At 43.3% G+C, this 17,500-nt stretch overlaps 1 protein-coding gene across 1 annotated transcript in view; it reads left to right on the top strand.

Moving 5' to 3' along the window:
- Positions 1–11,915: 11,915 nt before the first annotated feature.
- The window catches only part of ccdc50b (coiled-coil domain containing 50b), a 28,301-nt gene continuing 22,716 nt past the window's right edge, over positions 11,916–17,500 (top strand). The window contains exons 1-2 of the mRNA XM_063216669.1: positions 11,916–12,048; positions 12,577–12,701. Coding sequence (XP_063072739.1) covers positions 12,653–12,701 — 49 coding nt within the window. The 5' untranslated portion in view covers positions 11,916–12,048; positions 12,577–12,652. The remainder of the gene's footprint in view (positions 12,049–12,576; positions 12,702–17,500) is intronic.

Genomic DNA, 17,500 nt, shown 5'->3' with positions numbered 1-17,500 from the left:
CAAAATAAAGGCATTGTTTTAATTTAATTCCGGTTATTTCACATTTTTAGTCACTTACTGTGTGACTCACTTACTGTGTGAGTCTCACCAGTGTCAGGACCTATCGTGGTACCTACCCTAATGACTTCCAACTGAGAATGGAACAGTAATGAGTAGGCCTACTCGATGTCTGAACCAAATTACAGCCTAACTAGACGACTAAGCCCTTAGCCATCTGGGATGACAGAGAGGTTAAATCGGGCCACACATTATTTAAAAGATGTGCAAGTGAGTAGACATATCAGGGCTTTATTTGCCTACTCATTATTCTATCTATGCATCTATCTATGCATCTATCTATCTATCTATCTATCTATCTATCTATCTATCTATCTATCTATCTATCTATCTATCTATCTATCTATCTATCTATCTATCTATCTATCTATCTATCTATCTATCTATCCTCGGCATGTCACTGGGGTCAAACACAGTACTTCCAGAAGCATTCGGTGTGAGCGCCCCGTTTCCCATAATGTCTCCTGCTACCCAGGAAGCGACTCAGAGGGTTCATCACCGGCCTGTCCAACAGAACCTTAGAGGACAGAATAGAATAGAATAGAATAGAATAGAATAGAATAGAATAGAATAGAAAAGAATAGAAAAGAAAAGAAAACATAAGAGTGGAGTACAAGAGAGGAGAAGTGAAGAGAAGGGAAGAGAGGAGAAGAGAAGAAAAGAAAAGAAAAGAAAAGAAAAGAAAAGAAAAGAAAAGAAAAGAAAAGAGAAGAGAAGAGAAGAGAAGAGAAGAGAAAATAAGACAAAAAAGTGTTTGGCTTACTAATCTTATCATAAAATCAAACATTGCAGTAATCAAACAAGCAGTAATATAAACAGTAGATAATGAGAGAAACATGTAAGTAAAAAGAGATATAACACTATAATAGGCCGGTAACACAAAGATAGCCAAGCCATGACCATTCAAAAGCTACAACATATCTAAACCCACATTCATCTCAAATGTCAAGGAAAAAATATGGGGAGAAAAGAAAACACAGTGAGGCATGGAGGTTGGGGGAAAGAAGGAAGGGAGACGAGGCGGAGGAGGGAGGGGATGACATTGTGAGAACTCACTTCTTTGGCGGTCTGGCCAGGGCCGAGGCCTGTGGTCTGAAGGCCTGGGGAGAAAACCAGACAGTTACAGCTGTTACAGAAACCTCAACATAACCCCCTCCGTGTATGGTAGCGTCCAAGACATTGCAGGACTCGTCTCGATGCATCCTTGCCAAGACGAGTAGTAGTGGGTCGGGCTCCCTGATTCGGGCCAAAACCAGAGGCTGTGCAAGAGCCAGCTGCAGTGAACATGCAGTCTAGAGCCAGGGCTACACTGGGGGAGAAATAGAGCCCGGGCACGTGTAGCTTACAGTAAAGGGGCCCTTCATAATTAGCAGCCCAGAACTGACTCACCGGTGGGCCCTGCACCCTCGTAGGCCCTGCACCCTCGTGGGCCCCTATTTTCAGATTATTATTTTTTCACATTTCTGAAAATAGGGGCCCACGAGGGTGCAGGGCCCACCGGGAAATGCCCGCTATGCCAGATGGCCAGTCCAGCCCTGGCTAGAGCTGACTTGCAACGCAGAACTCTTTATTGGAGCAGTTCATTATGTTGTTTTTTCACATCGGTTTACTCTCTATTGCAATGACTTTTAGTCTCAAGTCTGTTTGCTGTTACACATGTGACTGCACAAGCTTGTATAGTAGTTTGCACAGTGTGCAGTAGCTAGCAGTTGTACAGTATATAACAATGTAGTTTTCCTGGTGCGTCATGCAGCATGCAGTGTACAGTAGGCTAAACATTGCGATGTGTGCACTTTCGAAGGGCTGCTTTCAGTCTCATGACAGTGTGTTGTATATGACAATACACTAGAACATTGCAGTCAGTTAAATGTAAAAAAAAAAAGGAAGTTGCCCTGCTGCCTTGAGAAAGCCTTGAGTTGAATTAAGTCTTGGGTTGAGTTAGCTTACAAACTTAAAGGGTACACTGTGCAGGAAATGGTCAAAAAGGGTACTGCAACTATGCTGCTCATTGAAACTGGGCTGCCTATTGCCAAATTTGATCTTTACATGAAAATTTACTAGTAAACAAATATTTTCTAGTGTGGTCCAAGTAGAGTCATTTTCGCAGCTATTATTGGAAATTCAAAATGGCGGACCATGGTGAAGATCCCCCTTTTCATGTATGAAAAGTGCAATTTTTCCAGTCATAGTGAATACTTAGAATTTGATGGTGGTGGTAAGTATTCATGAAAAAGGTAACATTAGTGAATGGGCAGCGTGAATTCTGGAAATAAACAACTAAACATTTCACACAGTGTCCCTTTAAAGCAGCTGGGCAACTTGCTTTTTACGTTTAAATGGCTGTTTTAACAGTGTAGAGGCTTTCTATTCCCTTTTTCTATTTTGCCACAGTAAAACTGGGCATCACTTAAGTATCCAAAGAGTCTAGCTCAAAGCAACTGCACAACTAAAGGAGCTCAAAAAAGATGTAGCAAACACTTCGGATAACATAATGACACATGATGAATGAGAATCTTCACAGACACACTGCGCTTAGTTTTCCCATACAGCCACCCTACCGTACATTGAAAGCAGAGTTGTATCATGCAAATTACAGATAGACCTATAGTAGTGTATGGCCCAAATCTCCAAAACTATACTATACGGCAGACACAATCATTCAGAAGGGCCTTTCTCCTTGTTTCAAGCTCATTCCCATGCTGAAATGAATCAGGAAACAACAGTTTGTATATATGCTTCACTTAAGCGGCACAATATAGAGTTGCATATTTTCTAGGAGGAAATCTCTTATCGTGGCCAGACACTGAGGCACTCCGAGAGACATAATCTTAAATTCAACCAAGAAGCATGTCACATGTCTCTACATACTTCTTTGGATTTTTTCTTCTTTAAGTTATTTTTTCTTCTTTTTATTTATTCATTCATTGGCAATGACGTTTCGACCTCTCGGTCTTCCTCAGATTCACTAACAAACACAGGCTTGACACATTATCTACAAAAAAACATGTCTCTACATACACATTGGTATAAAAGTCATTGTTTCCTACTGCATGGAAAAGCATATACGCATGTAAGATGTAAAGGTTTTTTTTACCTTCTCTGGTGAACTCTCCAGTGAACAGTAAAGGATAGCGAGGGACCTCTCGGGGCAGGAAGGCACTGTCTACTAGGTCTAGTCTGTCTCCGGCCAACTGATCCTCTTCATTAGAGTCTGTGTTGAAGGAGTATGATGGTGACAAACCATGTAATAAAGATTGGTGAAAAGAAAATTCACCACATTTGCACTAATTCACCAAAATTGCATTACATACAGTAGTATATAAGACCTTAAACATTACATTTATATCAGAGACACTTTTATCCAAGGCGACAAAACATGGGTTAATGTAAATGAGGTTCATTGAAAAAAATGTATGCTGTATGTGTGTGCACCCATGTCCAAGTTTCCCTGTACTATATCCCTGTCGGTGTGTGTGTGTGTGTGTGTGTGTGTGTGTGTGTGTGTGTGTGTGTGTGTGTGTGTGTGTGTGTGTGTGTATGTGTGTCTATGCAGCCCCTTACCTGGTGCGGAGTATGACATGTCTCCCAGGTTGGTGGCTGGATGGGCCAGCAGAGAGCCAAGGGTGGCGATGATAACAAGGCAGCAGGCGAGCGCTCTCCACAGCATGACTTTCTTCTCTTCTCTTCTCTTCTCTTCTCTTCGCTTCTCTTCGCTTCTCTTCTCCTCTCTTGTCTTCTCTTCTCTTCTCTTCTCTTCTCTTCTCTTCTCTTCGCTTCTCTTCTCTTCTCGTTCGCACACTCTCTCTGCTCAAGCTACCTACTCGGCGTGACTGTGACTGTGACAGTGACTGTGCGTGGCTAGCTGCGTGTAGCCGTGTTTGTGCGTGCAGCAAGTCCTGGCCTGAAGACGGGACGGCTGCCTTTTTATCCCCTTGCTGTCATTCATAAAGTTAAAGCGCCACCCCGCCACCCCACCAAACAGCTCATAAAGCACCTCTCTTGCCCCCCATTCAGGGCCGCTGATAGCTTCGGCTGGGCCCGAGACAAAGACACATGAAGGGGCCCCATACCCAATACATGCAATGTAATGAGGATCCAATTCTGGGCCCCCTCTCTCCCTGGGCCCGGGACAAGTGACCCCATATACTGTCCATCCTCCACCATCCACGTCACACTTATCCATTCCATTCATATACACCAACACCGTCACCAGGGCTGGATTAACGCACAGGCTCGATATGGCTTCAGCCTAGGGCCCCCCCAAATGCCAGGGGCCCCTGATAGGCCACAAGTGAAAAATTACAGAATTCTGACCGGATGCAATATTTAAATATTCCTCTGTCGTCTTGAGTTCAGTTGATAGGCATGTTATTCTTAATTCTTAGCCCATCATTATGACACTGTCTATGTGTACATTTGTTGCAAACAGGGTGTCTGCAGCTTTTAACAAGTGAAATTTTAGACTTTTTTAGACCTTTTTTAGACCATCATGGGCAAAATTTTAGACCTTCGCGGAGTAATAAAAAATGAAATAAAGCCAGATTGTGGTCAATTGATACGCGCGCGCGCGCACACACACACACACAAAAGCACACGCACACACACAGAAGCCGACAGGGGAGGGGACAGTTGACCCGGCCCCAGAGAAAGAGGCCCCTCAGAATTGGGACCCAATTGTATTGTATTTATTGAGAGGGGGGCCCTTTCAGATGATTTAGCCCCGGGCCCGGTAAAAGCTGTCAGTGGCCCTGCACACACTACACACACACACACACTAGTGCATATTATAAGCATAAAGAGATCTGATCATAAATGACCAGTGAGAAGGTGCAATGCTCGCTTTCACAATTTCAAGTTATCAAAGCCAGCATTTGTGAACAGCCTGTCTTTACATTGCACTGACTGAGGTTTTTAAATCAATATGTGATTGCCATGTGTGCAAGCCTATATCAAGAGGACCTAACCAAGATAGAAGAACAGAATATGAGCTAACAACACTACTGCCATAAAATGCTGCCATAAAATGACGTTTATTTGTTTCATCTATTGGAGGTGTCCAAGAGAACGTCTTGTGGCAGTTAATACTAATAACAAAATAGTTCGAAATTTTGACCAACTCAGCCCATGCCACTCAATCCAAAGATTCATGCTTTATTCGTCTAGGGGGGTTGTAACAGAGGTCTCACGCAAGCCAGAGTGTAACTTGCATGACAGCTCAAGAGAGCGCGACGCGAGAAAGATTCTGCCACGGCGCGAGAGTCGGTAATGCGCAGCTGGCTACGGTATTCAAAATCTAGGGCTCTTTTGATGTAGACGTAGTTTAGGCTTAACATATTTTCAAGCAGCATAACGTGAAGCTAAATGGTGATCAATTCATAAGCAGCAGGCAAAGAAAACGCAAAACGGGGTTATAACAATTAAATCATCCATCGACATATCTTATCCATTTTGTTAAATGAATTGCACAATATGTTTCATGTGCTTTGACTCCTGAGGTCTTTCAAACATTGACGGACTGACTTTGAGCTAATGAGAAGTGCATGTGACAGCACACACGAAACGTTTAAACAGCTCAAATGCCCACCAGTTTGCAAATTGCTACCACAGAACCAGCACAAAATACCAAGGCATCAAACAGAATAGGACTACAACAAAGGCACTTCCATGGGAATTCGACTGTTAAATCACTCATAATTTCAGATTTGCCACACACACACTGTCGCTACTCTCTTTCGCTCACACAGACACAATCAAGCTTCGCCAACGTTGAGGCTAACAACTACGCTAGACTGCTAAGCCACAGCCAACACCTAACTATTCAATCACCACCGCAAGGACTACAAATCACTTCTTACCTGAAAGGATTCACACTGGTGGTGACATACTCCCTTGTACTGTCATATTTGTCTTCTGTTTTTAATCGACATCCTTCCAAATAGAAATCCGTTCTTTTTCAATGAGGTGGTGACTGACATTAGTTAACTTCTTCCAGGTGTTTAAGACAGTCAAGAAGCCTAGTTATATCCCCGAAACGCGGAGCGTCGGGGATGTCGGGGATGTAATGGTTTTGCGTGCACCGCCGCCGCCGCCGCGTCCGCCGCGTAAGGTCTTTCGTGTTAACGCGATAACTTTTGAACGGATGTTTGGATTTGTCCCAGATTTGGTGTGTGAATGCTCTAGGGCAGGTTCATGAACTGATTCGAGTTTGGAGGTCAACAATTTCAAGATGGCCGAATTCAAGATGGCCGAATTTTTGCTTGGCCCATTACTTCTGACCGGGTGGATGGATTTGTCCCAGATTTGGTGTGTGAATGCTCTAGGGTGGGTTCATGAACTGATTAGAGTTTGGAGGTTAACACTTTCAAGATGGCTGAATTCAAGATGGCCGAATTTTTGTTTGGTCCATAACTTTTGAACGGATGTTTGGATTTGTCCCAGATTTGGTGTGTGAATGCTCTAGGGCAGGTTCATGAACTGATTCGAGTTTGGAGGTCAACAATTTCAAGATGGCCGAATTCAAGATGGCCGAATTTTTGTTTGGCCCATTACTTCTGACCGGGTGGATGGATTTGTCCCAGATTTGGTGTGTGAATGCTCTAGGGTGGGTTCATGAACTGATTAGAGTTTGGAGGTTAACACTTTCAAGATGGCCGAATTCAAGATGGCCGAATTTTTGTTTGGTCCATAACTTCTGACCGGGTGGATGGATTTTTCCCAGATTTGGTGTGTGAATGTTCTAGGGTAGGTTCATGAACTGATTCGAGTTTGGAGGTCAACAATTTCAAGATGGCCGAATTCAAGATGGCCGAATTTTTTGTTTGGCCCATTACTTCTGACCGGGTGGATGGATTTGTCCCAGATTTGGTGTGTGAATGCTGCAGGGTAGGTTCATGAACTGATTCGAGTTTGGAGGTTAACTTTTTTTTGGAGGTTAATTTTTATTTGGCCCATAACTTCTGACTGGGTGGATTGATTTGCCCGGTAACTCCTTAATTTAATGGTTCACCATTTCAGTGAATCTACCATATCAGGTAGGCCTACAGTGTAATAAACCAGTGTGTAACAATATTTAATACCATGTAATACTAGTGTAATACCAGTGTAAAAATAGGCAATACCAGGTACAGTGTAATAGCCAGTGTAACAATATGTAATACCATGTAATACTAGTGCAATACCAGTGTACAAATATGCAATACCATGTAATACCACTTACACACAAATAGCCTACATGATATAAGTACAAAATTGGTACATGGTGTCACACTGGTATGACGTGGTATTAAATATTGTTACACTGGTTATTACACTGTACCTAATGTGGTATATCCACTGTAATAGTGAACCATTAAAACAGTGTTACCATTTGCCCCATTTTTTCCTTCATTTTCACAATAGTCATTTGGTTTTAAGCCTATGCACGTCATTGATCTATGTATAGATATTAAATATATTTATTTTATATTTTGTATTTATCATAAACGTTCATGAAAAGGTGGACGGGAGTGGTAGGAATGATTGGGGACTGGAAGCGTCGCGTTTCGGGGATATACCTTAAGCAGTCGAAGGCGACTGCACAGGCAGTCTAGTTATCTAATGTATGGCCAACGCAACGCCAATATCGCTTTTACAACGTCTAGATATAAACAATGTCTAGATATAACACCACTAACGTGGGCTTTCTAGTCAGACTGTGCGGTGAAAGGGGAGGAGGAGCTACAGTACATTTCCGTATAACATCTGTAGTTTTATTATTGTACGTTACAAACAGCAACATTTCATGTAGAACTACACAGACCATAACTGCCACAATACCAGAAAAAGTGGCGTGGAAAAGGACGTAAAAACAAAGCAAAACAGAACAAATAAACATTAATCCTTTGTCGATATTTTGCATTGAAACGTAGGTCTTAAATTACTCAAACTCAATTTTAGACTCAAGTGCAAAAAATCCCTATATTTTAGACTTTTTTAGGCCTAAAATGGATAATGTGTAATTTTAGACTTTTTTAGACTTTTTTAGACTCCGCGGACACCCTGTGCAAAATTTGCCCTTTGGGGGGCCCACAGCCACCTGTAGCCTAAGGGGCCCCAGGCAATCTTAATCCGGCCCTGACCATCACTTCATCCTATCAGCCTGCTGCTTCACCCCACCCCACCCTACCACATCACCCCTTACTACCTTGTGCCAACTTCTCCACCCCCATGTCCCAACCATGCACCGGAAACTTCTCCATCTCCTCTCGGTCTTGCCTGTAAATCGTCACTATAGTAAACAAGGTGTTTGAGTGAATTGATCAATAAAACCAATGGGGCTGCATGTGTGTGTGTGTGTGTGTGTGTGTGTGTGTGTGTGTGTGTGTGTGTGTGTGTGTGTGTGTGTGTGTGTGTGTGTGTGTGTGTGTGTGTGTGTGTGTGTGTGTGTGTGTCTCTGTATCTGTGTGTGTGTGTGTGTGTGTGTGTCTGTGTGTCTGTGTGCGTGGCTTGTTGACATGCGTCAGTGACGGGGCCCTGGTTGCTTTTTTTACTGCGCTGCAGAGTAATTGAGACCAGTGTGTAAATCCAGCCACCGAGCGCAGGTGTGGCGGGAACACTTCTGTATTAGCAGGCCAGGGGCGGAGACGGGCCAGGCAAATTGCCCATTTAATTCATTTATTTAACAGGCACCGGAGATTAATGGACAACGGCACCAGTGGCTGGGGCTGGGGATGGAGATGTAGTAACAACATCACAGGCTCTTTCACACACACACACACACACACACACACACACACACACACACACACACACACACACACACACACACACACACACACACACACACACACATAAACATAAACATGCACACACATACACATAAATATGACGTGACACAGACAGACACATAAATAAGCTGTGACGTTTGCTATTTTAAGAGAGTCAGAGACAGGTATACTGTGCGTGTTGAGGGACAGGGGATGAATGCTGTCAATGAATCTCTGACTTCATTCATGAGTCACGTTCCCTTTTCCATCAAGCCATTGAAACCTCCACTTCCGTTTCTGGTAGTGAATATGAATCAATGACGTAATGCAAACATAGCATTTGACTTCAGTTAGTATTAGAATTCAGCCTCAGAACAAAAGTCAGGCTCTACAACTTCCATAACAACTGCCTCCGTAAAATCTGTAACATCTTTTGGCCAAACAAGATCTCAAATGAAGAACTTTACAAGAGGACAGTCAGCTCACATATGTCTCTTGAAATTCAGAAACGTAGACTAAGATGGCTCGGCCATGTATTCAGAATGCCCAATGAAAGAACACCAAAAGTCGCCCTGAGATGGACCCCGATCGGGAAAAGAAAGAGGGGAAGGCCAAAGAACACCTGGCGAAGGACCGTGATGACAGAGCTAAAGGGGATGGGGCTGTCCTGGGATGAAGCGCAGGCCAAAGCACGAGACAGGGTTCAGTGGCAGTGCATGATTGCGGCCTTATGCCCCAGCCGGGACGAAGAGGATAAGTAAGTAAGTAAGTATTAGAATTCACATTGCACATAAATCTTATGGCATTTAGTATTTCATAGCACACACATGTGCAATTTGCTACATTTTCTGCCCATGGAATACTGATGGAAAAGAGAAATATCTGCTCAATCAAGTACTGTATGTACAGGCAGTCTCATCAATTACTGTAAGGTTAATGTCTTTACACATTTTTGTTGTCAAAATAGTAAGCTTATGGTCAAAGTCAAGTGAGCTTTTGTTTCTCTCTGAGACTTGTCTTTACACCTTTTCTCCATAGGACATGCAATAAAATGCACTACACCTCTGGATTAAGTATTTACCAGTCATACTGGTGCAATGGACATGGTTACAAAAGGCCTCCTAGAAATAGGAACTTCTACAGTGATGTGTTGGGAAAGGGCTGTTTGCATTCCACACCTGGCACACATATTCGATCTTAGTATTCCAAAAAAAAAAAAGTGAAACTGTCCGACTTTTACTTTTGTGTCTCATTAACTTTATTGGAGTAATTACTTGGCTTTGTATGACACAACTTGATTTTGTTTGACCAAAAGCAGGAAAGGTATTTCATTAGTCAAATGGGGGAGTGTGAGGCCCGCATGATGGAAAATAAGTGAAGTATGCACCATTATATCATAAAACACAGGTGCAGGCATCATTTTTCACACCTCGTCCGAGCAGCAAAATATCCAAACACCCATGACACATCCCAAAGAATTGTGAAAGGTCTTATATGCAACTGGACATACAGCACAGGCCTACAGTGTGTTGTCTATACGTTTCACCCAAACATTATCATTAAGGGGGTCTGAATGATGTTGATTTCGAGAAAGTTACTCTTTTACACCACATTAGGCGACAGTAGGCCTAGCTATATCTCCGAGGTGTGTAAACATTATAACAGCTGTGTATGAACAGGCTTTGTACCCTACAGTCCATGATGTGATGTGAATGTTTAATCCCACTGCCATCACTTAAATGGACAGATTAATGTTTCTTTGATTCATCGTCTGCACTCCTGTGCTTGTACACTTGAATTACCCTCAATGTAATATAATAAAGGTTTATTTATGGCTGTGATGAGCAAGTGGGGTGTCAGTGGTATAATAGCTTTGTGATAAATGGAACTCACTTCGAGGACTAGTACCCACACGAGAATAAACACCGAAGGAGCTGTAGCTCAACAAAAAAAGAAAAGGCTCACTGCTGAATAGCCTGCCTGGACTCAGACTGGCTTTCAGCAGCTGACAGACTTTGTCTCACTTTTGACAGCATATGCCTAATCAGGTTTTCCTGTATTTTTCTATATTTCACATGAAGAAAGTTTCCCTTGATGTTAGCCTAGGCTACGTGTCTGAGTTCTTACCCTAACTGGTGGAGGTCACTTTACACTGTTGTGGCTGTCCTCTGTCAGCTACAGCAGCCCTGAAGCATCCCCATTAGGAAAAGAAGAAACGAAATTCAGACGCAGCAGTCGTAAGCTAAAATAACACATGACAGAAAATACATTTTGTGAGCTAACAAGTCACAACAACACATCTAAAGTATTAAGAGAGACTATGATATGCTGAACGGCGAATTCTTGATTTTAGATGAGATTTATCTAATGTAATATTACCATTTATCCGACAGAGTTCGCCATTTTGCCTTCTTTAGTTTCGCGCGCGACTGTTCGTTGACCTCTGCGCGCTGTCCTTGCGTCACGGGGGTGAGGTATGGCAAACCAAACTTATGGCTGCGGCTGCCTGACGCCGAGTAGCCTACTTATAAATTAATAATAAGGAAAATCGAAGCCAACCTATGTGGCATCTACCACCTGTGACAGCCTACTGTTGTTCCACCTGTGGATTTATTGCACCATGTGCTGCCTTAATCCATTTATAATCACATTCGTCGTTTGGTAATATGATGGTATTCGCTTGAGTAGAAACGATTATCGACAAGACTTTGTGAAGCATAGGCCTTCCAAACCTCTCTTGAATATTCTCCAAATTGGAAAAAGTAACATGGAAATGTTCTTCAAACAAGAGCAATTGTAATAAAAGTTTCTTTTCAAAGCGAAAACGAAAGGCAATGGCGTTTTCTCCATTCATCAAACCTTCCTCGAAACGTTATAACGGCGTTATAAACAAAGCATTAGTTCTAAACTTTGTAATTGACACAGGAATTGTTGTTAAAGATTTAGTTAAAGGGGCTACCACCTTTGACTGTCAAAGTTCTCAGTGCACCCAATGCCTTGTAGTCCTCTGTACGCCGTGCGGTTTGTCCTTGGAGAGCTTCCGTCTCAGCAGCAGCTGGCTTGTTTTCAATCATTCATGAGCTCTTGGCATTTGCACAGACGGTGAAAATCACGGCTGCTGAGGAGTCGGATGCTACAAAAACTTGCCAGCGGAGAGATGTGATCAGATGAACAAAGAAAAAGAAAGACACTGCCAAGAGGAGAAACGATAGCGGTTTGGCATCAAATACTAGGGTATTTATTTTGGGTGAGTTTTGAAATTCTTTACACTGTGTTTATGCTGTTAGTTCCACTGCCTTGTTTTCTTTTTACTTTTTTTGAAAAGTGAAAATAGAAATGTAAACACAAACTATTTTGTAAATAGTATCTTACATTTTAGTGAACGTGTATGGGCTATGTCGAACTTTTTCCTCAAAGGCTTAGAAGAGCACTATAATTTTGTTGATGTCCATGAACATGCTTTTGTTTTCATATGACATTATTGGTCTATTTGCATGGCAATGACTTATTTTGCGTCAGTGTGCAACTGACGCCAACCTATAAGCCCACAATAATGAGAGATTTAAAAACAGTTTCTCATCAACTGACATGTTTCATGAAAAAGTATATATGATGAAAACAAAAGAGATTCTTTAGCCATGAAGTGTCATTAAAAGTATATACCTCAATTGGATTTTGTGGAATGAGATTATGGCGCAAAAGGAAACAGTTGTGTTGAGGTCATAGGCTACCTCATATTGAGACTTGCTGACAGATTTTGTCTTCTTATTTATAGGAAGAATTACATCATTGTGTGTAAGGCATAAGGCACAATATGAGTCTGTGAATCCTGCAGAATTACAAGAGCAGCAATGGCTGAGTTGGAGATTGACAAATCTAACCTCCCCCGCGTCCTTGATGGTAAGGTCAATGGAATTAATATTCCTTTACTAACGTTTACATTAGATTCTGTAAATTCTGTGTTTGTGTATTTGGACATTTTTGGACTTAAAATCCACTCAGATAACTTTTGCAGTTGTTGGGTTAACAATTATTATTCCCTTAGCGCAGCACCTATGTTATAACCTTACTGTCACCAAAATTGTAGGCTAATGTCTATATCTTAATCTGGTACTTAAGGCTCTTGGCACTGTCATAGCATGTTGTTGTTATGATGTAGTTGAGTATTTTCAGCAAATAGTGAATAGGACCACCGGCGACCCTATCTGCAGTAAGAGGCTACCATATAATCAGAATTTAGTATTTTGTTGGTTGGCATGGCAAGTTGGTTTTGTTGTGGCTGACATGGTCAGTGACCATCTCACCCTGTTCTGAGGCTGAGCAAGTGGTCATCTGTTGTTGTTAAGACCAATGGTCCCCATGCTTAAGAATTGGCACGCGCTTGTTTCCCTCACACCTCAAAGAAAATGTCATTACCACCTTTTTGCGACATACTGGAACGTAACTGCCTTAGTGGTGAGAAATACGTTGTTCTCAGACATGCGACAGTACAGAGTCCACTTCCTTTGGATTGCAACATAACGATCAATGTAATCTGCTACACAGTATCAAAATAGGAGTCATGAAAAGCTGTTTTTCCCCCACTGCACCCAAACATGTGTTATCTGTCAAGATGTGGTGGTTCTGGCAGCAGTGTCGCCGCGAGCAACAAGGACAGCCTTGCAGGATGTGACCTACTGTATGAACTGATAAGATACAAGGAATGTGACAAAGGACTCACATGTTGCTCGCTCACTCACTCGCTCGCTCTCGCTCTCTCTCTCTCTCTCTCTCTTCTTTGTTCAGCTCGTGTCTTTGCTTGTCTGTCTTTATATATTTATCTCTGTGTGTCTGCCTCCCCCTTTCTCTCCCTCTGCCACCATCTCTTTCTCCTTCTACCCTTCGTTCTCTCTGTCTCCATTTCCCTCTCTAATTGCTGGTGAATGTTTGGGCGCGTGCCCCCGCAAGAGATACTCTGGAGATAGGCCCTTCCCAGTACCAGTCAAATTTGGGCACACACAGAGATAGTTCTACCCCCATGGGTGCAGCTGGGTTGGCAATGGCATTGTATGAGGCCAGTGTTTACAGTGCAACGTCTTTAAAGAAATGCAAAGGCAAGATATGTCACACTTGAAGAGATTACTGTTACTTGCTCCTCAAAGTTTTTAAACTTTGAAAAGATAAAACAGATACATTGAAGAAGTGAAGGTAGGCACTGTTCAGATCTGAAGAGTGCCGTCCTTTGTCTCTTCAAGATATGTCACCCTCAAAAGAAGAGTAGGCAGAATGCTACTTGTAGGCTACCCCTCAAAATCATCCGGTGCTCTTGAAAGGTGCCGTGTTTAACAAAACTTCCCTCAGTTTTGTAGAATATGCCACATTCTCTGTTGAATCGTTTGATTCTTATATTGTGTTCCTTTTTATTGTATTGTATTGTATTGTATTGTATTCTAGTCTATTAGTGATATTCAAACCATGATCAATGCGCAGTGATTGAAGATGCACAGCTAATCTACACTGTACTGTAGCTGTCATTATGTGCGTCACTCAATACAGGACAGTCTGTATGAAACGCAGGTTTTAGGTGTTATGTGCTCGCCTGGTAATGACGCAAAGGAGAGATTTACTGCAAACTTGCATCATTAGTGCTCTGCATTCATTGCATAAGCTGGCACTCTCTGCTCCCTACACGTGTAGTCAGCTGAAGGTCGTGGTGGATCAGCGCAGAGGAGAGAGGAGGGTTGGAGTGCAGACTTTGGGCCGGACGAGTGCCTTCTTCTGTGGCCCTGTGGGACGCACTGTGAAACATAATCCCATGACAACACTGCACTGAGCGTCTTCTCTTTTTCCTCCTACCTGCCACTCATACCCTTACCCATAGTCTCCCATACCTCTCTCTCTCTATCTCTCTATCTCTCTCTCTCTTTCTCTCTCTCTCTCTCTCTCTCTCTCTCACACACACAGTCCTACAGGCGCCCCCCTTCCCAACCAATCTCTCTCTCTCTCTCTCTCTCTCTCTCTCTCTCTCTCTCTCTCTCTCTCTCTGTAGACCAGCGTGCCAGGGGAGAGATATTTTCGTCAGCTCCTACTGTAGAAGTGAACCGAGCCAAATTTAGACAAAAGTGCAAAGGAGGGAGATAGAGAGAGATGAAGAGAGAAAGAAAAAAACAGAGAGAACGAGAGCAAGAAAGAAATGTAGAGAGATGTAAAAAGAGTAGGCAGTTGGAGTGGGAAGTAGCAAGTGCCACGTAAAGGAGAGCTGAAGAAGAAGAGAAAGGGACAAAGAGATAGAAGGGTGGAAGAGGAGAGAGGACGCGGTAGCAGGAGGAGTGAGGGAGACAAAGAGAGATATGGAGAGGGAGGGAAACGAGGGAGTGTGAATGTGAGGGAGGACGAGAATGTGAAGAGGGAGAGAGCTCGTGGGCAGAGAATGAGGGAAAAAAAGATAAAGAAGTAGAGAGTGAGTGAGAGGAGGAGAGAGTGAAGTGGAGAGCAGTGGAGTGGGAAGCAGCTGAGAGGGAAAGAAAGTGGAGAGCGAAGAGATTTCACTTCAGTCAGTGAGTGCTGAAAACAAGTACCAGCCGCTGAGAAAAGGAGTGAAGTGAGGAGGCGAGAGAATGAACAGAGAAAAAGGAGAAAATATATAAAAGCTTATGGACAAGGTGAAATCTCTGCTTGTTTCACAACCTGGCACTCACTGACTCTCACTCATCACCCCTAACCCTTCCCCTCCCGCTGCATCATCCAGATTTCTCTTTTCACGCTGTAATAAGCCTGTATGCACCCTGTAACCCCCTCTCTGTAAGTCTCTCCCAGCCTCAGTGTACTGGCTTTTGTACGTCTGTAACTGAACAGTGAGCAACACCATCTGTGTGCCTGAGGGTTATATGGAGTTGGAGTCCACATACACGCGCACTCGCTCGAGCGCACACTCACTCACACACACACACACACTCACACAAGGAACACACAAAAGGAAATGACGGGTGGGGAAGGTTTGTTATTTTTATTTCTTTTTTCATGAAAAGACTGTGTGTGTGTGTGTGTGTGTGTGTGTGTGTGTGTGTGTGTGTGTGTGTGTGTGTGTGTGTGTGTTGGTGTCTGTCAGTGTGTGCATGTAGGTGTGTGTGAGAGAGAGTGTGCGCGCGCATGTGTTTGTGTGTGCGCATGTCTGTGTGTTGTGTGAGTGAAGCAGAGAGGACTATCTCTCTCTCTATCTCTCTCTGAAAAGATGAACAGTCAGTCAGTTATGAGCACAAGTGTTCAGCTGTGGATGCATAATACTGAAGTATCTGGTTGAATCCAGTGACAACCACCAAACCAGTTTCTGTTTATTCAAGTTTCTTTTTATTTTTAGCTTCCCATGTATCCTCATTTCTTATTTCACCAGCTATTTGATTCCTGGTTTTGCCATCACTGAGCCCCAACACATACGTGTTTGAACTGAAGCAAGTACTTGTGGTGGAAAGTTATTATCACTCTGACCAACACGCTATATTTCAGCTCACAGTCGCCACCACGCCAGCCTCACTCACAATGTAGCTCTCTGTCCACTGTGTTGCCTCGTAAATGTTTCCACCTCTGCCCATGCAACACACACACACGCACACATACACACGTGCGTGCGCACACGCACACATACACGTGTATGCATGCACACACACACAGGCACACACACACACACACACACACACACACACACACACACACACACACACACACACACACACACACACGCATGCATGCATGAATGTGCACACACACACACACACACACACACACACTGCAGTGTGTTACAGAGGATAGGGAGGAGATGGGTGGAGTAGCAGTTTGACCTTAACACAAACAACCTGAGCTGTGTACTCTACTGTTATCCAGAGGAGGTAGGCTTATAATGCACTGACCACTGAATGCTGTACTAGTTGTTGAAAAGGTGTAACTACCATAGTACTATACTACTACGACATTTAACAGTTTTTAGTAGTACACTGCGACTTAGTCATTGTCATTCTGGTAACTGCAACTTTATACGAGGCTCCACGTCTTGACGTTAAAGTTTTAAACTGGACTTTTTTTGGAGCTTTAAGAGAGCCTCAGTTGTGCTTACAACTTAACATGAACTGGATGAATTAGATAGTGTTTCTCAACGGGGGCGCTACAGCCCCCCAGGGGGTGTTGAGTAGCCCTAGGGTGGCGTTGAGAAGGATACTGCTGAGTGGGGGTGGGGCTTAGATCCCATTGGGGGGCATAATTTTATTTTTCAATACTAAGGGGGGCATTGGCAGGCTTATGATGAGGTTAAGGGGGCGTTGGCAGGCTTACGATGAGGTCAAGGGGGCGTTTGTTCAAAAAACGTTGAGAACCACTGAATTAGAATTTCCACGTACTGCACCCAACACGTACGTTAAGTTTAGCAGGTCAAGCAGTGTGATATCTCTCTGAAGTGGCATACAGGGACACATAGATAATCTTGATTGTCCCAGAAGGTGTATTGAGTAGGTCAGATGAAGATGAGGGCGCTGTATTGTCACCTTGAAGGGGGGGCGGGGTGCAGGATGTGGGTGACCGAGTTCCTCTTTTTGTATCAGACACAAATGCCACATAATGAGGACACATGTTGCTTTAGTTTAGTATGTGGAGCGAGCCAACTTCTCCTGCCGTGGGCCTCTCTCTTTAAATCACCTGACTTTTCACGACCTGGCGTGCCTCACATACAGTAC

This window comes from Engraulis encrasicolus, chromosome 14 (assembly GCF_034702125.1).
Source record: "Engraulis encrasicolus isolate BLACKSEA-1 chromosome 14, IST_EnEncr_1.0, whole genome shotgun sequence".
NCBI lineage: Eukaryota > Metazoa > Chordata > Actinopteri > Clupeiformes > Engraulidae > Engraulis > Engraulis encrasicolus.
Note: the sequence above shows the minus strand (reverse complement) of the source record. Positions and strands in the feature narration are given on the sequence as shown.